Source organism: Aphelocoma coerulescens, chromosome 5 (genome assembly GCF_041296385.1).
Source record: "Aphelocoma coerulescens isolate FSJ_1873_10779 chromosome 5, UR_Acoe_1.0, whole genome shotgun sequence".
Taxonomy (NCBI): Eukaryota; Metazoa; Chordata; class Aves; order Passeriformes; family Corvidae; genus Aphelocoma; species Aphelocoma coerulescens.
The window spans coordinates 29,863,177-29,887,186 of NC_091019.1; the positions used below are offsets into that span (position 1 = coordinate 29,863,177).

The window sequence follows — 24,010 nt, forward strand, 5'->3', positions numbered from 1 at the left end:
GACTTCACCTGACTACCATGACTTCTTGAATATTATGGAGAGTGGCTTGGCACATCAGCCAATTCCCTCAGGACACTGGGATGTATCTCAGCTTTTAGCAGTGGTGATTAACTTTGGTCTCTGGTTCCCACCAGCTAGATACTTGATATAAGAACCAATCATTTTTTTGTCAGTGTTGTATTCCACATACAATAAGGATCAAAATACAAACATCTGGATGTGGAAATAGGATTCTTGTGAGTTACCAGAAGTGCATATTTTAAATTTTCACATAGAGAAATATACAGGCTATTTGAAAAACGAAGTAGTTTATGATCTTTTGTTACAGTGTTGACGTAATCCTTAACTTGGGAGGTAGACACACAAAGGTGGAATTGTGTATATGCAGATAAAAGTAACTTCCTTAGTTCCCTAAACAGTGATTATGTTAATCATAACGGTACAAATGTTTTCTTGTTTGATTTAAATTATTTCCATAATTGAGAAGATAAAGGAAGCTAAGGCAGCCCAATGCTTCACATTTGTCCATTTAATCTTAGCTGCATGGCCTTTTGGGGGTTAGCTTGTGTCTTTTGCCAAAGTTTATCCATTTGAAGTATTTTGTCCCTTCTTTTTCTCTCTGCCCTTGACAGGCAATTAGAATTTCTTGGGGTTGGTGGGGGATGTAAGCAAAGAAATTCCAAACACAAACTTAGATGATTTCAAGAAAGAAATTCAGAGAAAATGTTTTTAACTTTCTTTTTTCTTTCTCCCTTTAAATTTTTGACAAGTTGGAGACCTCAGGGAACTCTTCTTTCTGGCAAGACTTTCGCCGTTGTGTCAGAAATATGCCATTCGTTCTCGTGAAAACTTCTGCATGTTTTGCCTGATGTTGTTAAGCGAATGATCTGCAGAGTAGAGGTAATGTGAGAACAGGTTGCATAGAAATACCAAGCAAAGTAAGGAGTTCTGATGTTGCAAAGCCTAAATGAAAAAGCAATTTAAAGGTGTCATAGCCCCCATGTCTGTATGGTCAAAATTACATACACACATGCAGCCTTGATTTGTTACACCCTAGTTGTACTGTGTTTTACAGTACTGATTATTTTTTAAAGTTCTTAATGTGGAGAGCTATTGCAAAAAGGATATCTTACATGACTTAATTACTTTTTTAGGCTGTGTTGGAATAGTTTTAACTGTGTTTTCCTTTTCTTCCAGAATGGTGAACACACATGAAAGATTATCAGAACTCTGTAGAATTTGCATTCAGTTTGAGAGCTTGTGAGAGTGCTCATCATGGAGAAACAGCAGATTGTCTTGGCTAGCCGGGATGGTGGGACTGTGTCTGGTGTAGCACCTGCTTTCTTTGTCATCTTGAAACAACAGCAGGGAAATGGAAAAGCTGACCAAGGAATCCTCGTAGCAAACAGTGATGCTTGTGCTCTCGCCAGTAGTGTATCAACTCCAGTCAAACCCAGAGTCAAGACCTGCCTCCCAGCTGACTGTGTCTCAGGGGGCATCACTGTCACTCTAGATAACAACAACATGTGGAATGAATTCTACCATCGCAACACAGAGATGATCCTGACGAAGCAGGGGAGGCGCATGTTTCCGTACTGCCGATACTGGATTACAGGGCTGAATTCCAGTCAGAAGTACATCCTGGTCATGGACATATCCCCTGTGGACAATCACCGATACAAATGGAATGGCCGTTGGTGGGAGCCCAGTGGAAAGGCAGAACCACATGTTCTAGGGCGAGTGTTTATTCATCCAGAATCCCCTTCCACTGGCCAGTTCTGGATGCACCAGCCAGTATCCTTCTACAAACTAAAACTTACCAACAATACCCTGGACCAGGAAGGTCACATAATTCTGCATTCTATGCACCGTTATCTGCCACGACTTCACCTGGTGCCCGCAAACAAAGCCACAGAAGTCATTCAGCTTAATGGCCCTGATGTCCATACATTTACCTTTCCACAGACAGAATTCTTCGCAGTTACAGCCTACCAGAACATCCAGATTACCCAGCTGAAAATAGATTACAATCCTTTTGCTAAAGGGTTCAGAGATGATGGGCTGAATAGTCGACCTCAGCGTGATGTGAAACAGAACAGCAACTTAGAATTGGTAGGAGGTGATGTTTTTAGCACTCCTGCCGTTTGTGGTCACCCTGCTGAAGTTGATGCATTAGAAGTGCATCAGAGAAGTTTAGATTCTTCATTCATTGGCCAAAACCCATCAGACGTTGAGCTGGATAAAGAGTCCTTTAATGCAGAAGGAGACTTCCTGGGTCTCCTGGACAGTGACCTGCCTTCAGGTGTTATGCCAAAGTTAAAACAAGAAGTCTCTGAAAGGTGGGTTAACACTGCATTTTTAGTACAACCGCTGGCTAAGTGGGATGTTTTGTAAATAAATAACAGGATGCTCGGTGTACAGGTTTACAGCTAAAGGTTGCATGACCTGAAATGGCAGAACAGTTAATATTATATAGAATAGAAGCTTTTCTTTGCTCAATCATGTATCAGTCTTGACTATCTAAGGCGTCCGAGGAATGCAAGAGTTCAGTATTATTTTCTGTGTTGCTTTAGCTCCCGTTGTTAAGAAGCACCGAGGGATTTCTTTTAACTCTCTTAGCATTTTAGAAGGCTGAATTAATTTTTTCAGAGTTTTAGACAGCACATTGCAGTTATCAAAACACTGCCTTTGCTTTTAGGGTTGCTCACCACTGTGACGTGCTGTCTCTATCTATAGCTTCAGTTTTCATTAGTGAAAGTGAATGATGTGTGGGTATTTAGGTTGGGCACATGTAGGGATTGCTGCAAGGCAGTTGTAGCTGGCAGCAAGCCACTGTTTTGTCAATAACTGCTTGGTGTGAATTCTTTTATTCCATGAAGAAGTATGAGGTAGCCTGCCTGTTTGTAGTCAGTTGCCTCATACTTGCTTGAGGTAAGGGAAGTACTTCAGAATAACTTGGTTTTTCTAAAGCAAGCCTGGCAAAACCTATTATTTTACTGCACTTTGACTTAGTTATGAAAATCCAAGCAATAGAAGAGAGCAGGCTTAGTGAATAGTTAATGTGCATGTAGAGATACTTTGAATGCAAAGAAATGATTGAAAAAAATAGAGGTTTCTTTTCTGCCATGTTGCTTCATGTCACTTTGTTAAAATACCAGGCTTATTCTGCCAAAGATGTAGTGACAAAAGCAACCTTCATAGACCAGTACACAAGAGAATAATTTAACTGCAGGATATCAGGATGATGTTAATGGTTAATGGTGAAATTAGGGGTCAGTTCTTACAGGAGAAGTGTTATATTTGTGATGTAATTGTATTTGTATTACTGTACAACTGTATTATATAAAGGCTGTATTACTGTACAATTGCAGCGTGTTTTAGAGAGGACAGAGGTTTCCTCAATTGTTTTTTTGTCTGGCAAGAAGGATCTCCTTGCCTTTTGAGTAACTTTTGAGTAACTTGAGAAAAACTTCAAATTACAAAGTTATCCATACTTTGGCACTTTATGGAGTTTATTTGTAATAATTCTTAAGAGTACTAGACTAGTTTTGAGTTCTAGAGTGCCCAAGCCTTTCTTTTGCAGTATTTTCATGTGTCAGTCTATTAGAAAGAAGGTCTTCTAGACTTATTTCATTCTCAAAAAATGCTGTTCTAACCCATCTTAAATACTGAAAATACACCTATTACAGAGAGGATGGGCTTTTTTTAGTTCCTAAGACCATGGAGAAGGGTTTAGATAACTTTGCATATTGGAAGTAAAACTCAGAAAATAATTATTGTCAGCTTTATTTTGCTTTCATATTTCATTTGCCTGGAGAGGGTCATTGAAGCAAATTTTTTTGAGAACTATTTATTCCCAAGGAATAAAAAGCATTGTTTTAAGGACTCAACGACCTTCCTTAAAAATAGCTGATGCAAGTTGGCAGATTTAATTTCTTTTAGTGCAGAGCACGTTAGATTCCTTCTCTGGTTCTGCCTCCAAGGCAGTTGATCTCTGAAAAGTGCTAAAAGCTGCGCAGACAGGAAAAGGCTGCAAAAGATCTTTCTGTTGTCTGGCTTGGAAGCACCTGCCACTTGATGAATAAATGATACTACTGTCCTAGAACTACTTTCAAGCATTGTCCAGCTTTTTGTTACATGTTCTTGTAATCTGTGTGAAAAAGTCAAATTCTTTACTTGGAAAGAGAAAATTGATCTTATCCAAGAAATGGTGAAAGTATCTTTGTAAGTGCTGGAGTTTTTCAGAATATTAGTTTTCCTTCTTTCTTCTGAATCTGTTCACAGTGTTTTCATGCCATACAGTTGAGTTTGGATATATATCAGCCTTTCAAGGACAGCACTGAGAGAGTGGCATTTTTCTTTCTCAAACCAAACACATTAATATTTACGTATTAATGAAGTCTGGGCAGTATGGGGTTTTTTGTGGTGGGCAAGCTCTTAGTAGTACTTGATAGACACTATCTTGCTTTTAGGCAGGGTAGTGATTTCTGCTGAGCTTAGATTTGAGTGAGAAGCAAGTTGGAAACTGCTACCTCTCAGATAATCCTCTGTGAAAGAAGTGGAGTTCCTAGTGCTGTTGAGGGTGATACTCCCCACCAATACTCAATCTTCTGGCATTTTTGAGAATAGAACCATGTTAAAGGTTGCATATATCGAAGAGTAATTTTAATCCTGAGTTATTAGAGGACTTCAGAAATAAAGGACTATTTTCTTTATCCACAGTATTATGTGGGTTCTTTCCCTCCTGCTTCTGTGGTCTGATAGTATGTTTAGTTTAATTAGATGTGTTGTAAAGAAAACAAATGTTTGAGTTGTGGATACTTCTATAGAAATGCTTATGCCTGGACACACTCAGATGTTTAGGCCATGGAAGGTACCACAAACAAACGTTACTGGTTCTTAGGTCTTACAGGCTAATGTACTCTTTCTCCCTTCCAAGGTCTTTTGATTTTCCTTCTTCAAAAATAAAAAAATCTGTGGGATTTTTAATGCTCCAGTAGTCTTGTTATTCTAATTTAGTTGTCTTGTGCTTAGTCTTGACAGTTTGGTTTTTTTCCTTTCTTGCCTTTGTTTTGTGAGAAGAAGGAAAGTGATTATCCTTCAAACCTCTGCCATAGATTGCTAGATTAATTCCACAAGAAATCAGATTCCCCCTCCAACTCCTCCCGAGTGTATTTTAAAATGATGTACCTACAAAAAAAAAGTGTCTTGGTACTGTCAGAGAATGAGCAGCTTAATGGTTTTTAATCTGGAAAGCACCAAAAAGGCAATTTCTCTGCTTTTGTTGTCATATTGCAAGGGTGCAAAATACATTACTTGGGCTGTAAGAAAGTTGGTTTAAATATGAGCATTATTCCATATCAGGTGAAGAAAGAGCTAGTAAAGACACTGTTTCACCGTTTTTACCTGATCTTGGATTAAGTTCAGTATTTTGAGAGAGCAAACTTTGATTCATCTTCCCATAGATTAGAGGAAGAGAAGTTTCTGTGACTACTTATTTTACAGGTAACTTTACAAACTAAGGGCCAGATGAAATTGCTTCAGTGTTAAAAAGCAACTTTTTTATTCTTTGAGAAGGTGGTTATTGCATCAGAATTTAAAAACAGCATTTTGTGCAAATCCCTTATCTTCTTGTGCATATACATACATGGGTCATGCCTCACGCTTGTCACCACCTGGTTTATGGTTGCGTTATGCAGAATAAAACAATGTTTTTGTCTAGAAGTTTCAGTGTTACACCATGGTTTTTTGGTTTGGATACTGTCCAGATCCCTAATTGAAATGTAATCCTTAGCTTGCATGTACACACCTTGTAATAGATAAAGGAAAATGACTAGAGAAGTCCGGGCTTTACTGGGCTTCCAACTGGAAACAGTAAAACTCAGATGAGAAATTTATTTGTGGCTTGCAAGTTTGCTAGGGTTTTTTGCCTTTTTATTTTCAAGAATTTTAAGGTAGCAGAGCTGATGTGTCTAAACCATATTTACTTTAATTGTGGATCAGCTGTACTGAATCAACCTCTTAGCTTAGTATTGTGGCTGGATTTCCAGCTGCCAATAACCTATAAGTAGTCTGTCTGCATTTCTTTCACGGTAAACTCACTGACTGAGAAAAGCTTTTTAATCTTACATTTCACATTATTAATTAAATGAAAGCTAGAAAATTTCTGATAGACAACTCACTGTCCAGAGAAAACAGTAGACAAAACAGGACTGGTATCTACTCTCCTGCTGCCTGCTGTTTCCTCACAAGTCGTGTTTTTACTTTAAGCTTAATGCTGGTTACTTAGTGTCCTTATGAGTTGCAGCAAGTTTTCTAGATGGCTTCTCTTGTTCTTTAGAATTTCATATGTAAATATATAAATCTGTATCTTGACTGTCAGCACCCTGTTTAAATGCTGCAGTCTTTCTTCATGAGGGGAATACTCCCAGCTCCCTGTGTCCCAGCTTTTCTCCATTAAGTGTGTCCTCAGTCTACACTGGAAGGAAGCAGCTTCTTCCTCCACTTCTTTTTCCCTTTCTTGATTCCAGCTGTGGGTTCAACTGAGCATAGCACTTTAAAGGGGGAGGGGTGGATAATATTAATGATAAAATATACACACATACATATATACATTCAATATATGTAAAGTAATATTCACTCTATATATTAGTACTACAGTTATGTTAAATTTTATTTGAAATTTTCATCATTAATGAAGAATTTTACTTTTAATAACATTTTAATACCATGAAATTGACAATAATAATTTAATGTAATTAAAATTATATGTAATTTATCATATAATAAATTTTAAGGTATTATTGGAATACTGTGTGATACATTGAGTAAATAAGTCCTGACTTTTTTTTCTGAGTTCTATTCTGGATATGAGTTTCTGGCTTCATACCTTAGCAGTTTTCTCTTATGACAAGGAGCCGGGTTCTGTTACACTAAACAAAACTGGTGACTGTAGTTCTTTGAGTGAAGTTCTTTCTTCTTCTCAGAGAAGCCCATCATCAGAGTGTAGCTGCCTGTACTGTTAGTCTTCAGTATCTAATGCATGCTAGTTTGAATTCTCGTTAGGTTAGTACTCAGACCTAGTGGAAAATGCAGCAGGATTCAGTAGGATATTAGTATTCTGTAAGTGTTCAAATAACAGTTGAATTTAGGAATTGTCAGTATGGCTTCAGCATGCATTAACTAAAATTTTGGTGCATTAAGGGCTCACTTGGCTTCTTACTTGCAAGCACAATGGCTTTAGTGTCTTAACGAGATATACAGCAAACTAAGGCCACTTCTTGAGCATTTCAAATATGACAGCTTATGTTTTACTCAGCTCAAGTTCATGCTGAGTAAAAGAGGAAAAAGTGCAAATGTCACCCTGATATTAGCAAGGAAGGAAGTTGTGCTGCTGCCTTCAGATAAGAAGTTGGATTGTTCTTAATAATGGCAACTTCTTGGGGTTGCTCGAGTGTTTACTTCTAAAAACGTAAGCTTGTAAGTGACAGCTTATTTAACAGACTTATATCTGGGAGCATTTTGGCAGCTTTTTACAATATGTAACAAAGGATTATGGGAGATGGCAGAATTGTGGTAAAGGAGATTATTCATAAAGATCTTACGTTGTGTTTTGGTTTTGTCCCCTCCCTCCCACCCCAGTTCCATTGCTAGCAGTTACGAAAGCAATTCCCGTGTGGCATCTCCACTGGACCCAAATGGACACTTCAATGTAGTCGTTAAGGAGGAGCCAGTAGATGACTATGACTACGGGTCAAATATTTGCACACAAGAAATAACTGTGAAACAGGAAGACACAGATGAAGAAACTGATGAGTATTCCAACACTGAGGATGATGATCCCATTGTACAAAAACACCTAATGAGACGCCATGAAACAGATGGAATTGATGGAGAATTCAGGTCTAGGAAGCGTATGCTAACCAGTCCTTCAGGCGTTGCCAAAGCAAAAATGTTAAAACTGGATAGTGGTAAGATGCCTGTGGTCTATTTGGAACCTTGTGCAGTCACAAAGAGTACAGTGAAGATATCTGAGCTGCCCCAGACCATGCTTTCCTCTTGCAAAAAGGAGAAATCACCTTTGAGTGCAGTCCTGGATTCCTTGCCCATGTGTTTTGAAAATCACAAAGACTCCTGCTCAGGCACAGTCCCTGTGCCTGAGGAGTTAGTTATGAAAAAAGAATCTCCTGGGAGTAAAATGTCACAGAAATACTGTTCAATCGGAGAGGCCCAGTGGGCTCTATCCAAAACACCTAATTTTAATCTCAGGGGCTCAGTAAGTTGTGACTTTCCGGATAAGGAGATCTGTGGCAGAAAAAGGCCTGGGATACTGAAGAACCCTATGTCCCTCAAAGGCTCTGGTAACAATCAAACCACCTTATCATCAGTTACAAATAAAAGAGGAAGGCCACGGAAACTGAAAATTTCCAAGGCTGGTCGACCACCTAAAGGTGTAGGGAAAACTGTAGTAACGAGCAAGAACACTTCTCTGGGGCCTGGCAGTATCCTTCCAGATGTTAAACCGGACCTTGAAGATGTTGATGGTGTTCTTTTTGTGTCCTTTGCATCAAAGGTAAAATCTCACTGTTGTGAGTAAAATCCAAAAACCTTTTAAAGCCCTTTGTGCTTACAAGCTGAAGTTATATGTTCTTTTAACCTGAGTTTGGAGTTTTGTGGCCTCTTTCCAAATCTGTTTGTATTTTGACCCTGTGTTACTTATAACATTGTCTTACTTCTTCTTGCAGCTTAGGAAAAAGTAGTGGAACCTAGAGTTCTGTATAAAAAAATGCATGCTTGTTTATGAAACAGTCTCATGTTTTGAGTAATTTGGTGATATTTGATGTGGCCTAGTTTGCATCTAAGTGTTTTAAGGTATCTTAACTTACTCAAGGCTCTTCATGTATGTAGGAAGCTCTTGACATTAACACTGTTGATAGAGCTGGTGGAGAAGAATCACAGAATCTTCAGGCTCCCCTGTCGACTACAAGTGATCCAGGTACTTTTTTTTTTTTTTGTGAGTGGCTCTTCCCTGCAATAAGGGAATTTGTAAAGATACACTGAAAAATTAATAATGAAGTCAGGTTTTTTGCATGGCAGATGTTTTTTCTATGTTCTCTTACTTTTTGAGTAGATTGTCAAGCAAGGATACAAGTACTGGAAAAGGAGTTGATGGAAGAGCTGAAGACCTTGAGGCATAAACAAGTAATACATCCTAGCCTTCAGGAAGGTAAGTGGTAGAGTGGTGGTGTACATACTGGTGCACCTGGTTGATCATTACACTTAGTCATACTGAGCTGATAATTTCCTACTGGTGCCAATACTGTATATGCCTAATAAAGCTGGGACCTGTCTTTTCATTTGCACACATTTCTGTTGCAAACTAGAAAATTTGGAGGTGTCAAAAGGTGAATCCTGAATCTCCAACAGGAGAGCAAGAGTCTGCATGTTATGTGCCTCTTGCAAAAGTTGCTGAGCCTTCCAACAGTGCCTGGTTTGTAATGATGTAAACCTGGTTGAAAGCAGATGGAGTTGGTTTTACTCCTTCATAAAAGTAGGCATTTCCTGGTACTAGAATAGCTAGAGATCTGGGAGCACTTAACTAAGACTACATTTACTGTGTTTTGAGTCCTGATTTCTTTGAGTCCCTATTCATCCAGTTCACTAGCCATGTAAAAGCGCCAAGCTGAGGTACTTGCAGTTTGTGATCTATATATGCAATGTTATCTTGAGGTAGATGGAGGAAAGTCAAGGATCCACAGAGTGGAGCTTCGTGTTCTTTCTGCTGATGATGTTGAAAGACATCAGCAATAATAGTCCTGAGACCAATGGCATTAACGTAGGCATCAGAGCAGGTGATGAAATTATTGATACACATGGAAGTGTTGTACTTCATACTCCTGAGGTTCTCGTGCTGAGTGTTCCAAACACATAACTGTAATACTGTAGGGACTGAGACTCCAGGTACTGATCTTGACTCTGATATGAGCTGTTCCGGGCCCTCACAGAGCTTCTGTGGTGAAGGACGCTGGATTATCTTGAATGGTTTATGCATGGGGTATGATGAGAACTAGCAATGTTAAGCCTTTTTAGGATTTTATTGTGGACCTCCTAGGTGTTACCTTTACCCAAGAAAGTATCATAAAATTACAGTGTGTTGGCAACCATGGATAGCTTGGCAAGTACAGCACTAGTGAGGGCTGTTTTACTTATGAGATGACCCTGCAACTGGGAACATGTACAACCCACATGCTTTTTCTCCAGCTGAAGTGTGAGTTGCCCTCTGAAGGGTTTTGAGCAGTTCAGAGATGCTACAAAATGGACAAGAAATGTCAAGCATTAGGCTAAGAAAGAGACATCTGAAGAATTTTGATTTTCTTGAGTGGTTATGACCATCATTTTCAGTGTTGGATGGTAATCTGCTGAGCCTATTAAATAGTGAAATTGCAATTCAGCAATGATGGAGATTAACCACAGCTAATTTTTAGAGGGAAAAGAAGATACGGGAAAACTATTGGCAGCAAGAGGTTACTACAATAGATGTAGTCTGATCAGGCTGTAAAGTGAATTACAATATGAATACTTTTGTTAGACTTCCTCTGCTGCATGTGAACAAGGAACCAGACTTTCTCCAGATTACCTTCATCTACCAAATAGTTACAGATCTCTTACCTTGCAAACTTGAGATTGTGGAAGGAACAGACATAGCAGTTTTGATGTTAACTCTGGTTTTGATTCTCAGCAGTGTAGTTGAGAAGTTTAGGATTCTTTTTGAGATTTACTAATGAAATGTTGAAGCTGTACCTGAGCCCCACAATTGCTCTTGATCTGTGAAGTTAATAACAGGGTCATCGAGGCTGTCTACATCTTAGAGGCAGAATTGCAGGAAGATGCTTCAGAAAGAAGGAAATCCAACTTAAGTGTGTTAAAAGGAACGCTCCTGCTGGAGCATTGCAAATGCAATGGGATGCTTCTTTTATCTGAGCTAATTTGAATCCCTGATTATAGTCTTGAAAATTGAAGGCACTGTAGCCATGTTTCATATTTCAGATTAATCAGCTGCAGCTGATGGAGAGGAGAGAGTTCTTAAAGTTCTTCATTTGCTACTGTTTGCTTACAGCAACTGAAATTTAGCAATGCTCTGGAGATGATAGAAATTTTAAAAAGTGATTGTTCACCTGTTGTGTATGGGGATGTCTTTACTGACATAATACTTAACTGTTACTGTTCGTACTCTGTTCATACTGTCTGCCGTCGTTAGACGTTGCACTTCTTGGACTCATCCCTCTTGGGTTTTGTCTGTTTTTTATTTCATGATTCTGAACTGAAATAATAGATATTGTGCATGCGTGATGTTCTTATTTTTGTTTGAGTGTAAAACAAAGATAGGCTTGTTTTTGCAGGTGACAGAAAGGAGTGTGAAGAAAAATAAACTCTCTACTCTTTCCATTGTACTTGAATAGAGAAAAGAAAAGGTTGGCATCTTGACATTTGTCAGTTGACATGTTTTTATACAAAATGCCAGATTGACTTGCTTCTCATTTTCCCTATGTAGATACGAAAATTACATCTCACTAGACTGTCTTTGATAACAGTATCTGTTTAAACAACCATGCCTGAGATTTGTTTCATGTCAATTGTTTTCAGGCTGCTAGTAATCTGGTCACTGTGTTTCCACTTGTGAACATAAACATGTACAGCTAGCACAAGGTTTCTACTGTACATGCAAACACTACTTTGTTTCTTGAGCCTTGTCAAGTCATACATTTTCAGTTTCAAGATGCATACATTTAATGTATTCATTTCAAACTTGTGGGCAACAGGAGCAACATTTGTAAGTTTCTATAGCTAAAGATCAAAACAGATGTTCTCAGCTCCCAGCTGTGAGCTGAATTTGATAGACAGTGATTTCTTTAATTCAGTGTAACAATATTTTCTGAGAAGGTGCAATATCAATTTTCCTAGCTTTTGCTTTCCTCAGCATTTCTATATTTGTTTTGCCATTGACAAAGATAGCTTTTGTTACTAAGTAAATCTTTCATTTGAGTATTGGGGGTTGTTAGTGAAGGAACATGTTGATGCCACCACAAATACTTCAGTGCCTATAACAACAGAGATTGTTTAGTTTCTTTATAGCCATTTTGCCACCTGTTTTGGGGGGGAAAAAAAAAAGCTGTTTTATTGTGAAGTGCCAAGACTGGAGAAAACCATAACGTGCTGAGCTTTGGAGAATTTGTTAACCCGAGTCCTGAAATTGCTGTCTAAACTCATTTTTATATCATAACAGTCGATCACACACACACACATTCTTCAGACCTAAAATGTGGTTTGTTGTCTTTTACTGCTGGTTGAAACTGATGTATGCGTGGTATATGTTCTTGCATGAGTTTAGCTCAGTGCAAAAGGGGACGTGTAAGTACTGCTGGCAGGCTTGGTAACTTAGGGATATGAAGTGTCAGTCAGCTGTGTTGGGTTCAGAGAGTAACTCTAGCCTTCAAAGATGTAAATGGTGCTGACTTCTTCAGAAAAACAGACAAAAGGTTTTATTATGAGATCTATTACAACACTGGCACTGTGGTTAATAAATTTCTTTGAAAACTTCAGTAGCAATCAAAAAAACTATGAAAGGTAATTCAGTTTTTTTTCTCAAATTCCCATAGTGTAAAATGCTCTTTAATTTATACCTGCTATAAATCCAGTGTAACTGTTATAGCACTAATGGTTTTTTTCAAGTCTCTTAAAATGGTGGGTGAATGCCAGAAAAGCCCGTGGTAACTGAATGTTTTATCTTTTAGTAAATATCTTAACTTTCTTTTTTCTAACATCTTGCTGCATTGAGACATTTACTGATGCTTGCTTCTTGTAGTGGGACTGAAGTTGAATTCTGTGGACCCAACAATGAGCATCGACTTGAAGTATTTGGGTGTGCAGCTTCCACTTTCCTACTCAAATTACTCTCTGTGGAGCTATCCAGGTACCAACCCCAATTCTCCAGGTGTGTAGAATATGGATTTGCTGTAATCTCAAGTGTCACTTTTTTGTTACCAGGCATGAGAAGAAGGGAAGGGCTATTTAGTTCAACTTGGTATCTAAAGAGATTAAAACTAAAATGACAAAATAGGAGAACTTCCTTAGATCATTACGTGGTCACTGGGCAAGGAGTCCTGAGTAATTGCAGCTGGATTGTGTTTGGGGTTGCCATTTTGGAATGGCTGTGGTCCAGTAATAGTATCTATTTTATACTGACCTCTCAAATTGCTCAGAAAAGGCTTAAGCAATCTGAATTTGTCTGATGTTGCTCACATACCAAACAAAAAAAAATTGTCTTTAACAGAGCTGAGTATCAGAATTTTCCAGAAGACCTTGAGATGCCATGCAGGGGCTACCCTATAACTTCATGATAATTATTTATTACAAGAGTTGTGACTGATTGTTCTTTTTTAAACTTGCTTGGTATCCAAACAAGTGGATTTCTCATTATACTGTGACTATGATTCTCATACTGTTGTTAGGTACTGTTTTTAATAGTGAACTGGATGGACGAAGTCCATCTTACCTTATATACTTATCTGCCTTCTACTTAACTACTTCTCCTACTGTAATGTTCTGATCACTTAGGTCTTTCTTAGTCTAGTGCTTTTAAGAGCTGGTAGAGGCAGATGTTGAATTTCAGATTGTTTACACTGCAGGAGAGGAAGATTCAGTTCAGAAGACCCCAGTTAGCTTAGTGTCCAATGCAATTATTTCTAGCCTAACAATATGTTAAATGGCCACACAGATCCCTGTTAATATTGTAACATTCCATCTTAGTTCCCACAGTTGATGCATAACTTGACAGAGATGTTACTGTTTTCCTTTTGTGGTTATTCACTGTCCATGCCCCTAATTGAAACTCATCTGAATTTGTCAGAACACTGAACATTAAATCAAGTTTCTGCAGGTGTCATAGAGGTCATTGGCTCAACTGAGGGGAGAGAATCAAATTACTCTTCTTGCTGAGTGAGGCTGTAGTATCAGCTCAAAACCTGCCTGTTCCATTTTAGCCTACTAATTAGTTGATTGGCCCATTAGTCTCTTGGAGCCAACTGCTTTTGCACATTGCTAAGGAGGCTAAAACTGAAAATAAAGGAAACACTTTTTGTATGGGATAGCAGATGCTCGGCCATAGAGCAGAAATCTACAGGAAGCTTGGCCTTGTTAAATACTCTGTTAATTAAAAAAAAAAAAAGAAAATCAAGTTGCTTCAAACCTTTTGATTTTGCTACTGTTCACCTATCCCTGAAAAGGAATAAGCAGAGTTTGCTAAGACAATCAAACTTGGTTCATAAACTGAGGCTAGATTTCTTCTTTTCCAGATAGTGGATTTCCTTTTGTTTCCAGGACGGGAAAGACAAACGATTTCACAAAAATCAAAGGCTGGCGAGGGAAGCTTCATGGTGCTTCCAGAAATGAAGGTAAAAAAAGTAAAAAGAGAGAGATCAATGTACATATTTCCAACATGTGGCCATTTTCTTGACCTTCCATAGACTTTGCAATCTGGTATTTGTGTGTCTTAGTGAGAGATTTATTTTTTTTATATTGAAACTGTTATGATTAAGGAGTTTTTTAGTACTGCTTCCAGAGTCAGAATGGAGATTAATGAGGGAAGAGAGAAACTTTAGAGTAAGATAAAAATATGTGTTCTGTTGTATGCAGAAGGCTCAAGTGAAGAACAAAGGTGTAATAGTTTTGGTTTTGTTTGTGTTTTAAGTTTATATGGAAGTGTGGTAATTCTAGAATTCTGTTGCCTCAGGGACCCTAATGAACCTGAGTAATTTTCGTTTATATTGGTGTATCTTAAACTCCAGTTAGAGCACGTATTCCTCACATGTTTGATTACTTTGCCATACCTCAAATGGACTGTTGAAAATTTGCCAGCTTTTTACTTTAGATCAAATATTTAAATGGTACCTTCTGCACTTCTATACAGTGTTGTGTTGGAATATTCCAGATACTTTATTTGTCCTAAGCACCTGGCCTATCTGGTATAGCACGACGTAAGAATAGAAGCACAGAAGCCCTGTAATGGTTTTGTGCATGAATGCTGTGGGGGGGTCTGGCTGAGCTGGAGTTCATTTTCCCCACAGCAGCTCTCACAGTGCTGTGCTCTGCACTGGCAGCTGGGAAGGTGCTGGTAACACACCAGTGTTGTGGCTACTGCTGAGCAGTGCTCGCACGCACCAAGACTGCCTCTCAACATTCCCCCCTCAGCAGTAGCCAGTGAGTGGGCATGGTCTTAGGAGGGAACATAGAACAGCTGACCCAAACTGATCAAAGGGATATTCCATGATGTATGTCTGCTCAGCAGTAGAAGCCTAAGAGAATGGAGAAGGAGGCAGGGCATTTGTTACTTACGATGTTTGTATTCTGGAGTAACTGCAGAAGCCGTGCTTCCCGGGAAGTGCCTGAGCATCACCTGCTGATGGGAAGTAGAGAACAAATCTTTTCTTTTCCTTTGCTTCCACACATGGCCTTTGCTTTTACTTTATTAAACTGCTTTTATATTGACCCATGAGATTTTTTGCAGCGTACTATCAACCGTCCATTCTGCTGAGAAGGGGAGTAATAGAGTGGCTTGGCAGGGACCTGGAGGCCAGCCAAGGCCAACCCACCACAAATACATGTGCAAGATCTCCACAAAAACAGTTGTGCAGGCTGCTGGTTGTGTTTCAGAATGGATTATATTTGGTGTGCCTATGTTATATACAGTTCTTGTAGAGGAGTGCATTTTTTGGAGATGTATTTACCTATCCTACAGTGTTTAATTATGATAAGATTTAACTTCAGGAGTTAAAGTACTCTTCATTTATTTAGGTGGCAGTTCAGAAGGTTCTTTGAAGAATCGCTCAGCATTCTGTAGTGACAAGCTGGATGAGTACCTGGAAAATGAAGGGAAATTGATGGAAACAAGTATGGGATTCTCTTCTAACACTCCCACTTCTCCTGTGGTGTATCAGCTTCCCACTAAGAGCACTAGCTATGTTCGAACGCTCGACAGTGTTTTAAAGAAGCAGTCCACTGTAATTCCATCAACATCTTACACATTCAAGCCTGTTCCTCCATCATCTACCTCTAGGAAGACAAAGACTCAAACCAGACAGACATCTGCAATCAGTAGAATAACATCATCTTACAAGCCTATTCTGCCTTCACCTTTTCCTGCAAAGCAGAAACAGAACTCATCAGGGGAAAAGGCTGCTAAGCCTGCTAGCAGTTCGAGTAACCAAGCAGATGGTTTTGCTCTGCCAACTGTGGATGAAAACACGTTGCCAAAGCAGATCAGTTTGCGTCAAGCACCGCAGCATCACCAAGCACTTCGTCCACCAGGTTTGTCTAAATCTCAGGTGAAGTTAATGGACTTGGAAGACTGTGCTCTCTGGGATGGGAAACCACGGACCTATATTACAGAAGAGCGAGCAGACATCTCTCTGGCAACGCTACTTACAGCTCAGGTAGCTCTGTAATGGTTCTTTCTTTTCTGTACTGTTGCTTTTGTTAATCTGCCCACTTATGGATGTTGCACAGAGATGCAGAAAATAAGACTGAAGCTCTAAGGATCGTGATAAGGCATGAGATTCCTTTGTGGTGTAGTCTTTGCAGTGAAACTTGAGGAGTGCTGACTTAGCAGTATGTGAAAAAACTACTTGTGATAATAGTGTGTTGATACAAATTATTAATAATTTGAATTGTTTAAAATTTTCACCATTAAAAATTTGGGTTAATACAATTGTTACTCAGTAACTGCATTTCCTTGCTATTTTCCTTTTTATGTTTTCTGTTGAGCTAACTGCAAGAAAATCCTGGTCATGTAATCTGCTTGTCACATGATAACTTCTTTTGCTTTTTTCACATCCTGCTTATTACCAGGATGGTTTTGCTGTCTCCAGTTGCCTCTCAAAAGACTTCAAATGCAAACTCTGTTCTGTTGGGTTTTTTTGGGTTTCTTTTTGTACAGAGGACAAGTTTTCATATGTAGACAGATGTAACTGGAGGGGTTTTCTAAATGAACCTTGAATAGCAATTTTGCTTATACTTGATTTAATTTTACTAAAATATTTCTCGTACTAAAATTTGAAGTTTATGCTTCTTTAAAACTTCTTTTAGGCATCTCTTAAAAGCAAACCTATCCACAAAATAATAAGACGACGAGCACCTCCTTGCAACAATGATTTCTGCCGACTGGGTTGCATATGTGCCAGTCTGGCACTGGAGAAACGTCAGCCTACCCACTGCCGCAGGCCAGACTGTATGTTTGGGTGCACCTGCCTCAAGAGAAAGGTCATGCTGGTGAAGGGAGGATCAAAACATAAGAAAATGATGAAAAAGGCTGTGCGTGGAAAGCTTGTGCTGTTCGGAACAAAAGGACAACAGCAAGAGGATGAAGATGTGGAAGAAGAGGGTGATGAGGAAGAAGAGGAGATGAAGCAGAAAGACAGGAAGAAGAGGAAAAGGGTGGAATACAGTGAGTATTGGTGGAGATTACAGGAAACAACCAATCTTGGTGGGCATTTTTTATTAGGATGTAGTAGTGATGCCATTTCTAAATCCATCTGACTTACAGGAAATAACACCTTTCCTTTTTTTTTTTTAAATTCTTACTTATGATCAGCATTTTGGGCACTATGTAGTTATTTATTGAATCAAATAGCTGGAGTTTCGTTTTGGTAGTTTAAACTCTTGTTCAACTCTCCAAATGTCTTGAAAGACTATGGATATGAGATAATTACTTCTATCATTGTTGGTAATGTTCACTGTTACAGTGCTCTTATCTTTCCCTGTTAACGAGTTAAGTATCTAGAGCTGTGTTTTCAGTTGCTGTATGTAGCTGTATAGTTCATGGATTTCATTGAAAATACAGTTATTTATGGTAATTTCAGATCTGGCCTAAGGTATGCTCAGAAAACCAAATTGTTAGAAATTGTGTATGAATTTACATTTTCAGTTTCTTCCTAACCATACTTTTAGGAATAGCTAAAACAAAGTATTCTCTGGTGTTCTACTGGAATAAATTATTTCTTCCATACAGCTGCAGTATACAGGTCTGGGATTTTTTTGGGTGTGACCCAGTTTTTCAGTATGCGCCATCAGTGAAGGTCACTAATTTTCAGTGTTTTTGTGTATCTTCTATCACAGTAAAAATGAGAAACGAGGACTAGTGTAGAAACATTTTTATTTTTATTTCTTCTTTCTTGTAGACAAATCCCAGTCACTTTCGACTAGAATTTGAGGCAAGAAAAGCAACCAGCAGAATTTTCTGGCAGTTTGAACTAGCTGCATGGCTAGACCTCAAACGCAAACAAAAAATTCTGTTACTGCTGTGATAGATGGTGTTTCACTTGTAAGTAATTTTTGTTTTTTTCTCTTTTTTTCAGCTATCTGTGACTCAGAGCCAGAACCACCTGTTAGGAATTGTCCATTGTGGGTGAAAGTAGAAGGTGAAGTAGATCCAGAGCCAATTTATGTCCCAACACCATCTGTTATTGAACCAATTAAATCTATGGTACTGCCCAACCCAGAGGTCTTGCTTTCTAGTAAGAACAGATCTTCCAGTGGAACAAAACCGGGCAGAATGTACACTCCTAGACCCAATCCAGTGGTAAGAGAAAAAAAGAGATGCATGTTTTTCTTTGTACTGAAAATTAAAACAAATACTGCCAAAAGCTTCTGTGCTAGGCAATTCTAGAGAAGTTTGAGGTGAAAGCCTAGGACTGACTGCCCATAGGTGTGTTGATAAGATAGGATGAATTGATTGTATACAAATCTTTAACTATGTCCCTCTTCTGTTGAGAATTTACTGTAGCAATATGGAGATGGTGGAAGGTGATTATTATTCACTAATAGCCTCATTTAAAAATACAGTATTATATGCTATTTTTGTCGAGATTATTATTAGTACTGTAATATTTGTAAAAGTAATTAGCTACATAATGTAGCCTATCTAAGTATGAATTACATGCAAAAAATGTTTGGATACAGACACAGAGTGTTCAGTGTAGTTCTGGAATATTTTTTTTTTGTCCTCTCTTGAGGTTTCACTGCCAGTGTTCTAAGAATCTGGCTTTGTGTCTCCTCTCACCTTAGCATCAGAAAAAAGCAACAACAGCAGTAGAGGAAAAACAGCCGTAGAGTTGAGTGTAGTTATATCTGAAGAACAAACATACCAGAGTAGTTACTTAATGTATACCAGATAATGTTAAACAATGCATGACACTTAAAATTTGTTTCTTCACTTAAAGAATTTTTTTTTAATTTTTGGCGGCTGGTGGTGGCAGATTGGGCTATGTGATGATACTGAGAGGGCAGATCTAGCTTTAAATGCTGGACTTTTCTTTGACTCTTACTATTGAAGCAGTTATGTTGAAGTGTTAGAAAGCAAAGCTGTTTGGTGAATCTAATGTGCGTCTCGAACAGAGAGGAGAAGTTTTTGTCTATTTTTTTTTCTTTTAGATTCGAGAGGAGGACAAGGATCCTGTCTACATGTACTTTGAAAGTTTGATGACTTGTGCAAGAGTGCGAGCCTATGCACACAGGAGAGAGGAGAAAAAGCAGCAAAAAGACAAAAGTGATTCACAGAGTTGTAGTGTAAAGGTAAGAAGTTACAGTGTAACTAGTGTATATTATAGAGCAGGCAGAAATATTGAAAATGTTTAAGTAATTTTTTCCCCAGAAACTCCTACATGACATGAGAGCTTGACTTGCATTTGATGGTGGTAGGGCTGTGGAAGCCGGAGCCTAAATCGCTTTGCAGTGCTGGTAAACTTACGCTGTTACTGTGATACACACTGTCTCATCTGGGGAAATGCCTGGCTGCCACAAGTACATTATTATGTAAGGCTCGAATGTTCATTGTTAATAGAGCCCTTCTAAGATGAAACCTGTAACATTGTCAAGCACAGCATATATTTATGATTTGGGGTGAACTTAGTTTTGTGCTGTAATTTTTAGTGTGGAAGTGAGATGTATAGGGTGAATATTTCCTTGCATTTCTTTCCTCTAGCAGGAGCATGAACCAGAGCTTCAGCCTCCTGTGAAGTCAACCTGTGAGGTAGACAAAGACACTAATAAATCCAAAGGTAAGAGCTGAGTCGTGAGTATAATTCGACCTCTTGGTAGTTACACGTTTTTGTGGTATTTCTTAAAAAAAGTAGCTACTGATGAAATAGAAGTCTGTTTGCTGGGGGAGTTACTACAGTTGTTAATAAAAATCTTATGATATGTATACAATTCTCTTAGTAGCTGGGGGGGAGGGAGGCACATGGAGGTACAGCAGACTAAATATCCAGTACTTGCTGCTGCTCTAAATGTAAAATGACCTGTGCTGCAGTAGCTTGTTTAGCAATAAGAGATAAAACTGCACAACACTTGTCTTCGAGAGAGTTGATTAGGTACTTGGGAAGAAATGGAGATGAATGGTTTTGCTTTGTCTGGGTGTTTTTTTCTCCCTCTTCTTTTCTTTACTATTACTTTGTAGTTACTGAAAAATTAAATATCCAAGTAGTACTGGGAGGATAGGATCCTCATATTCTTCACATAGAATTGTATGGGACAAGGAAGTGCCTGGGCTTTATTTGGAATTATTTGATAACTGAGTTTGTTCAGTTTAAGTTGAAAGATTGAAGTTTTGCTATGTTACAGATACTGGGTTTGAGTTTCTAGTTCGTGAAGAAGTAGGCTAGACATCCGTGTTCTCTTTCAGTCTGAAGCGGCCCAAATCATGTTACGAGCCTTAAAATGAGACATTTACTAGAGGCATTATGTCATCCGCTAATGAACTAATACTGCCTTTTTGAGCTTATTTTTTTACTGTTTAATGAATACAACAGCACACTCTACATTTAAGGATGGGAATGGAAAAATAATACAATTAGTTGAAAATGCCAATGCATTGGTAGGTGAAATTAAAATGGCCAGGACACAGGGCTCAACATCCTTACAGTTTTGCAAAAAGGGACGTTGTATCTGTAATGACATCAAAGGTCATGCTTCTGTTTACACATCTTGTGCAAAAGACAGTTCTGCTAGCTGTGTGTCCCCTCATGCCATTATAGGACACGGGTGCTTTTCTGAATCCAAGAGAAAAGTGCCATCTCTTGAATAACCAGTGATGCTTTCTACTGTGTTGGTGTGTTTGGAGAACTTTCACCTATGTATTGAAACAACCCAGCTTTGTTTAGCTTGTGATGCAATGGATACAACCTGACGTGGTATGGCTGCAGGGATTGAACCGTGAGAAATAATTACATTAGTTTTGCAGTGAGTTTTGGCTTGCTTGTGAAGCTCTACAAGGGGAGGTGATTCTTTGAACAGTTCTTTTACTTGCTGTTGGCCTACAGCTGAGCTGAGACAAGGGTGGAGGTGTGGGCAGAATGAAATTGTTTGACTATCCAGGTGATTAAATGCCATAGTATTGCAGAAACCTATTTCAATTCTTTCTCAGAGAAAAGCTGGTGGTCTTCCCGTAGTGAGGGGGACTCTTTCTCCACCTCCTATGTTCATCACACCACTCGAGGTGAACCAACCAAACTTATCGAGATTATCTCTGACTGCAACTTGGAGGAAGATCACAATAAGATCTTGAGCATCTTATCACAGCATATCAACAGTAACGCGCCACAGTGCCTCAAAGTGGGTAGCTTCATTATTGAATTGGCTTCGGAATACAAGGCCCAGGATGAGAACCATCCTTCTGTCTGCTCCTCCAAAGTGAAAATTTCAGTGCCGTCCTGCCAGCACAAGGACGAGAAGCCTGAGATCCCTGTCTTGGAGATTCCTGATAGCGCAGTGGCGTCATGCAATAACTCAGAGAATGTAAAGGTCATGCGGGCAGAGCCAGTGGACAAACTGCGGGAGAAGCTGCATTGGGGCAGAGGCTTGCCTTTTTATGCAGGGGTTTCTCCTGCAGGAAAGCTGGTTGTCTACAAATGCAAAGCTAATACGAGCCCCTCGGGCTTGATTCAGGTGGGTCCCTCTGCCTTTACTGTGGAGATTAGATGCATCTTCATCCAGTACTATCCCAGAACTCCTTGAAGGGGAGAACACTCTTTAATTTGTCTACATAGTCTTGTGCCTGTCTGGACAGGAGTTCTTAGAATCTGGTGGCATTCCTCTCCATAAGCTTGTCCCTTTCAAGATTTACTCAATAACAGGAAATCAGATTGGAATCCTGAAATCTGATGGTTTAACTTGTCTTTTTGGTAATTTGGGTCTTGTTGACCCAAGTGCAGAATCTCTCTCAGGATCTTTTTAATTCTTACTAGAACCCCCTGAAGGTGCATTTGACACATAATGCTTCTAAGTGAATGACTGTATGAGTCCACAAAAAAGAATATTTTCTGTGGAAGTATACACTGGGACAAAACTTTAAAACGAAAATGTAAACATTAAATTGCTTTTTGCTACAGCTTACTGTTAATCTTCACTAGCATCATGAATCTTCTTTGTAGAATATATGTTTTTCATCAAGAGACTTCATAATCCTAAATTCAAAGGCTCTTTTCCCTGCAGTTTTTTGTTGCTGGCTTGGTGGTAAGAATTAGTAGTAGGAACCGCAGGGTTAGGATGAAGATCTTTTTCCATCATAGCTATTTGTGATTATAGTAAAACCACTTTCAGGAAAACCATATGAATTAGAAAATGAGAGTAAAATATATTTTTGTGACACTTTGCAGATATGACACTCTCAGAAAGAGAAACCAGTGGAGAGAAAAAAATTAGGAGATTTCTTACCTTCAGTAAAAGTTGATCCATAAAAACTATTGTTTATTTAGTAGTGTGTTAAATGCATTTGGCTTTTAGAAGGTATTATCAAACAATTTGAAAGCAAAATGCAGCACTACCAAAACTTTCCATTGTCCACTAGGCAGAAAGCCTGACATGCAGAAAGATGTTCTGTTTTCTTTTCCTGTGCAGTCCATTACCACTACAACTTGAAATTTGAAGTTAGTGAGCTCATCATACCTTAATTACAGTATCAAACAACAGTGTGGATAAGGAAAAAGTTAGTACAGCTTTTACAAGCTCTTTAGAGTTTTGTCTCAATGTATATGTCATCAGTATTCTTTCTTTTGTGATGCTAGGTCTTAATTAGGTTTGAGAATTTTATCCAAAGTTGTCCTTCAGTTAGGGAACCTATTTTTATTCAGGACTACTACAGCATAAGTAAGGGATAGGAAAAACAGATGCTAGCTTCACTCTTAGCTAATTTTAGTGATTTCACATGTTCCTTGGACTCTCTGGTTTTATGTCAGAGTCTGAGCAGCATTTAAAATCTGTATTACAAAGATAAAACAAGAGTTGTTTGACGTTCTCCTGGGCAATAAGGAAATTAGGAATTCCCATTCTGAATTGCAATGGTTTTTTGAAAAGGACATTTAAGAGTCCCATGGAATGAAACACCTCTCCAGAAGTGGTGAATTAGCATTCTTTTCACAAAGTTTCCCTTTTCCCCTTTTTTCAGGTTAATGATAAAAGGTATCCTCAGGCCAAACTGCTTTTGGGACAGATGGGGGCATTACATCCTGCCAGTCGGCTAGCAGCTTATATCACAGGCAGGCTGCAGCCCACAGTACTTGATATCGCAGCCCTCAGTACTGTGATCTCCAAGGTAGCACCCAGTGCTAAAACACCTGCTTCTGGGACACCATCAGTCCAGGGGCGCACAACATCAGCTCCTAAAACTACATCTTCCACCAGCACTACTTCAACCCCCACTGTGACGACTCTGAAAACCCATGTCCCAGCACAGAGACAGATAGGTAGGTTGGAACTTATTACTGTGTTTTAAATTGCGTTGAAGCTGAAGTACAGAGTGAGTGTACAGCGTTAATGTTGATTTCTGTGCAACGGTGCATGCTGCCTTTGGCTGCATTGCCTGCCTAAGATGCCTCTGCAGTAAATAATCTCTTTAAAGCAGAAAGTTTTATATTGACTTCAGAGTAAGATTACAGATGTTGACTATTAGTTGTTCTATTAATGC

The 24,010-nt window shown here is 38.8% G+C and overlaps 1 protein-coding gene across 10 annotated transcripts in view; it reads left to right on the forward strand.

Annotated features, from left to right (window-relative positions):
- The window catches only part of MGA (MAX dimerization protein MGA), a 59,170-nt gene that overhangs the window by 9,569 nt on the left and 25,591 nt on the right, over positions 1-24,010 (forward strand). For 7 of the 10 annotated variants that reach the window (XM_069017389.1, XM_069017388.1, XM_069017392.1 and 4 more), the window contains exons 2-15: positions 771-900; positions 1,198-2,339; positions 7,642-8,572; positions 8,908-8,995; positions 9,131-9,226; positions 12,863-12,991; positions 14,352-14,450; positions 15,850-16,487; positions 17,140-17,497; positions 18,408-18,631; positions 19,483-19,623; positions 20,033-20,108; positions 21,473-21,993; positions 23,492-23,789. In XM_069017389.1, coding sequence (XP_068873490.1) covers positions 1,276-2,339; positions 7,642-8,572; positions 8,908-8,995; positions 9,131-9,226; positions 12,863-12,991; positions 14,352-14,450; positions 15,850-16,487; positions 17,140-17,497; positions 18,408-18,631; positions 19,483-19,623; positions 20,033-20,108; positions 21,473-21,993; positions 23,492-23,789 — 4,663 coding nt within the window. In that variant the 5' untranslated portion in view covers positions 771-900; positions 1,198-1,275. The remainder of the gene's footprint in view (positions 1-770; positions 901-1,197; positions 2,340-7,641; positions 8,573-8,907; positions 8,996-9,130; positions 9,227-12,862; positions 12,992-14,351; positions 14,451-15,849; positions 16,488-17,139; positions 17,498-18,407; positions 18,632-19,482; positions 19,624-20,032; positions 20,109-21,472; positions 21,994-23,491; positions 23,790-24,010) is intronic. The other 3 variants (XM_069017390.1, XM_069017391.1, XM_069017395.1) reach the window with 3 other exon arrangements.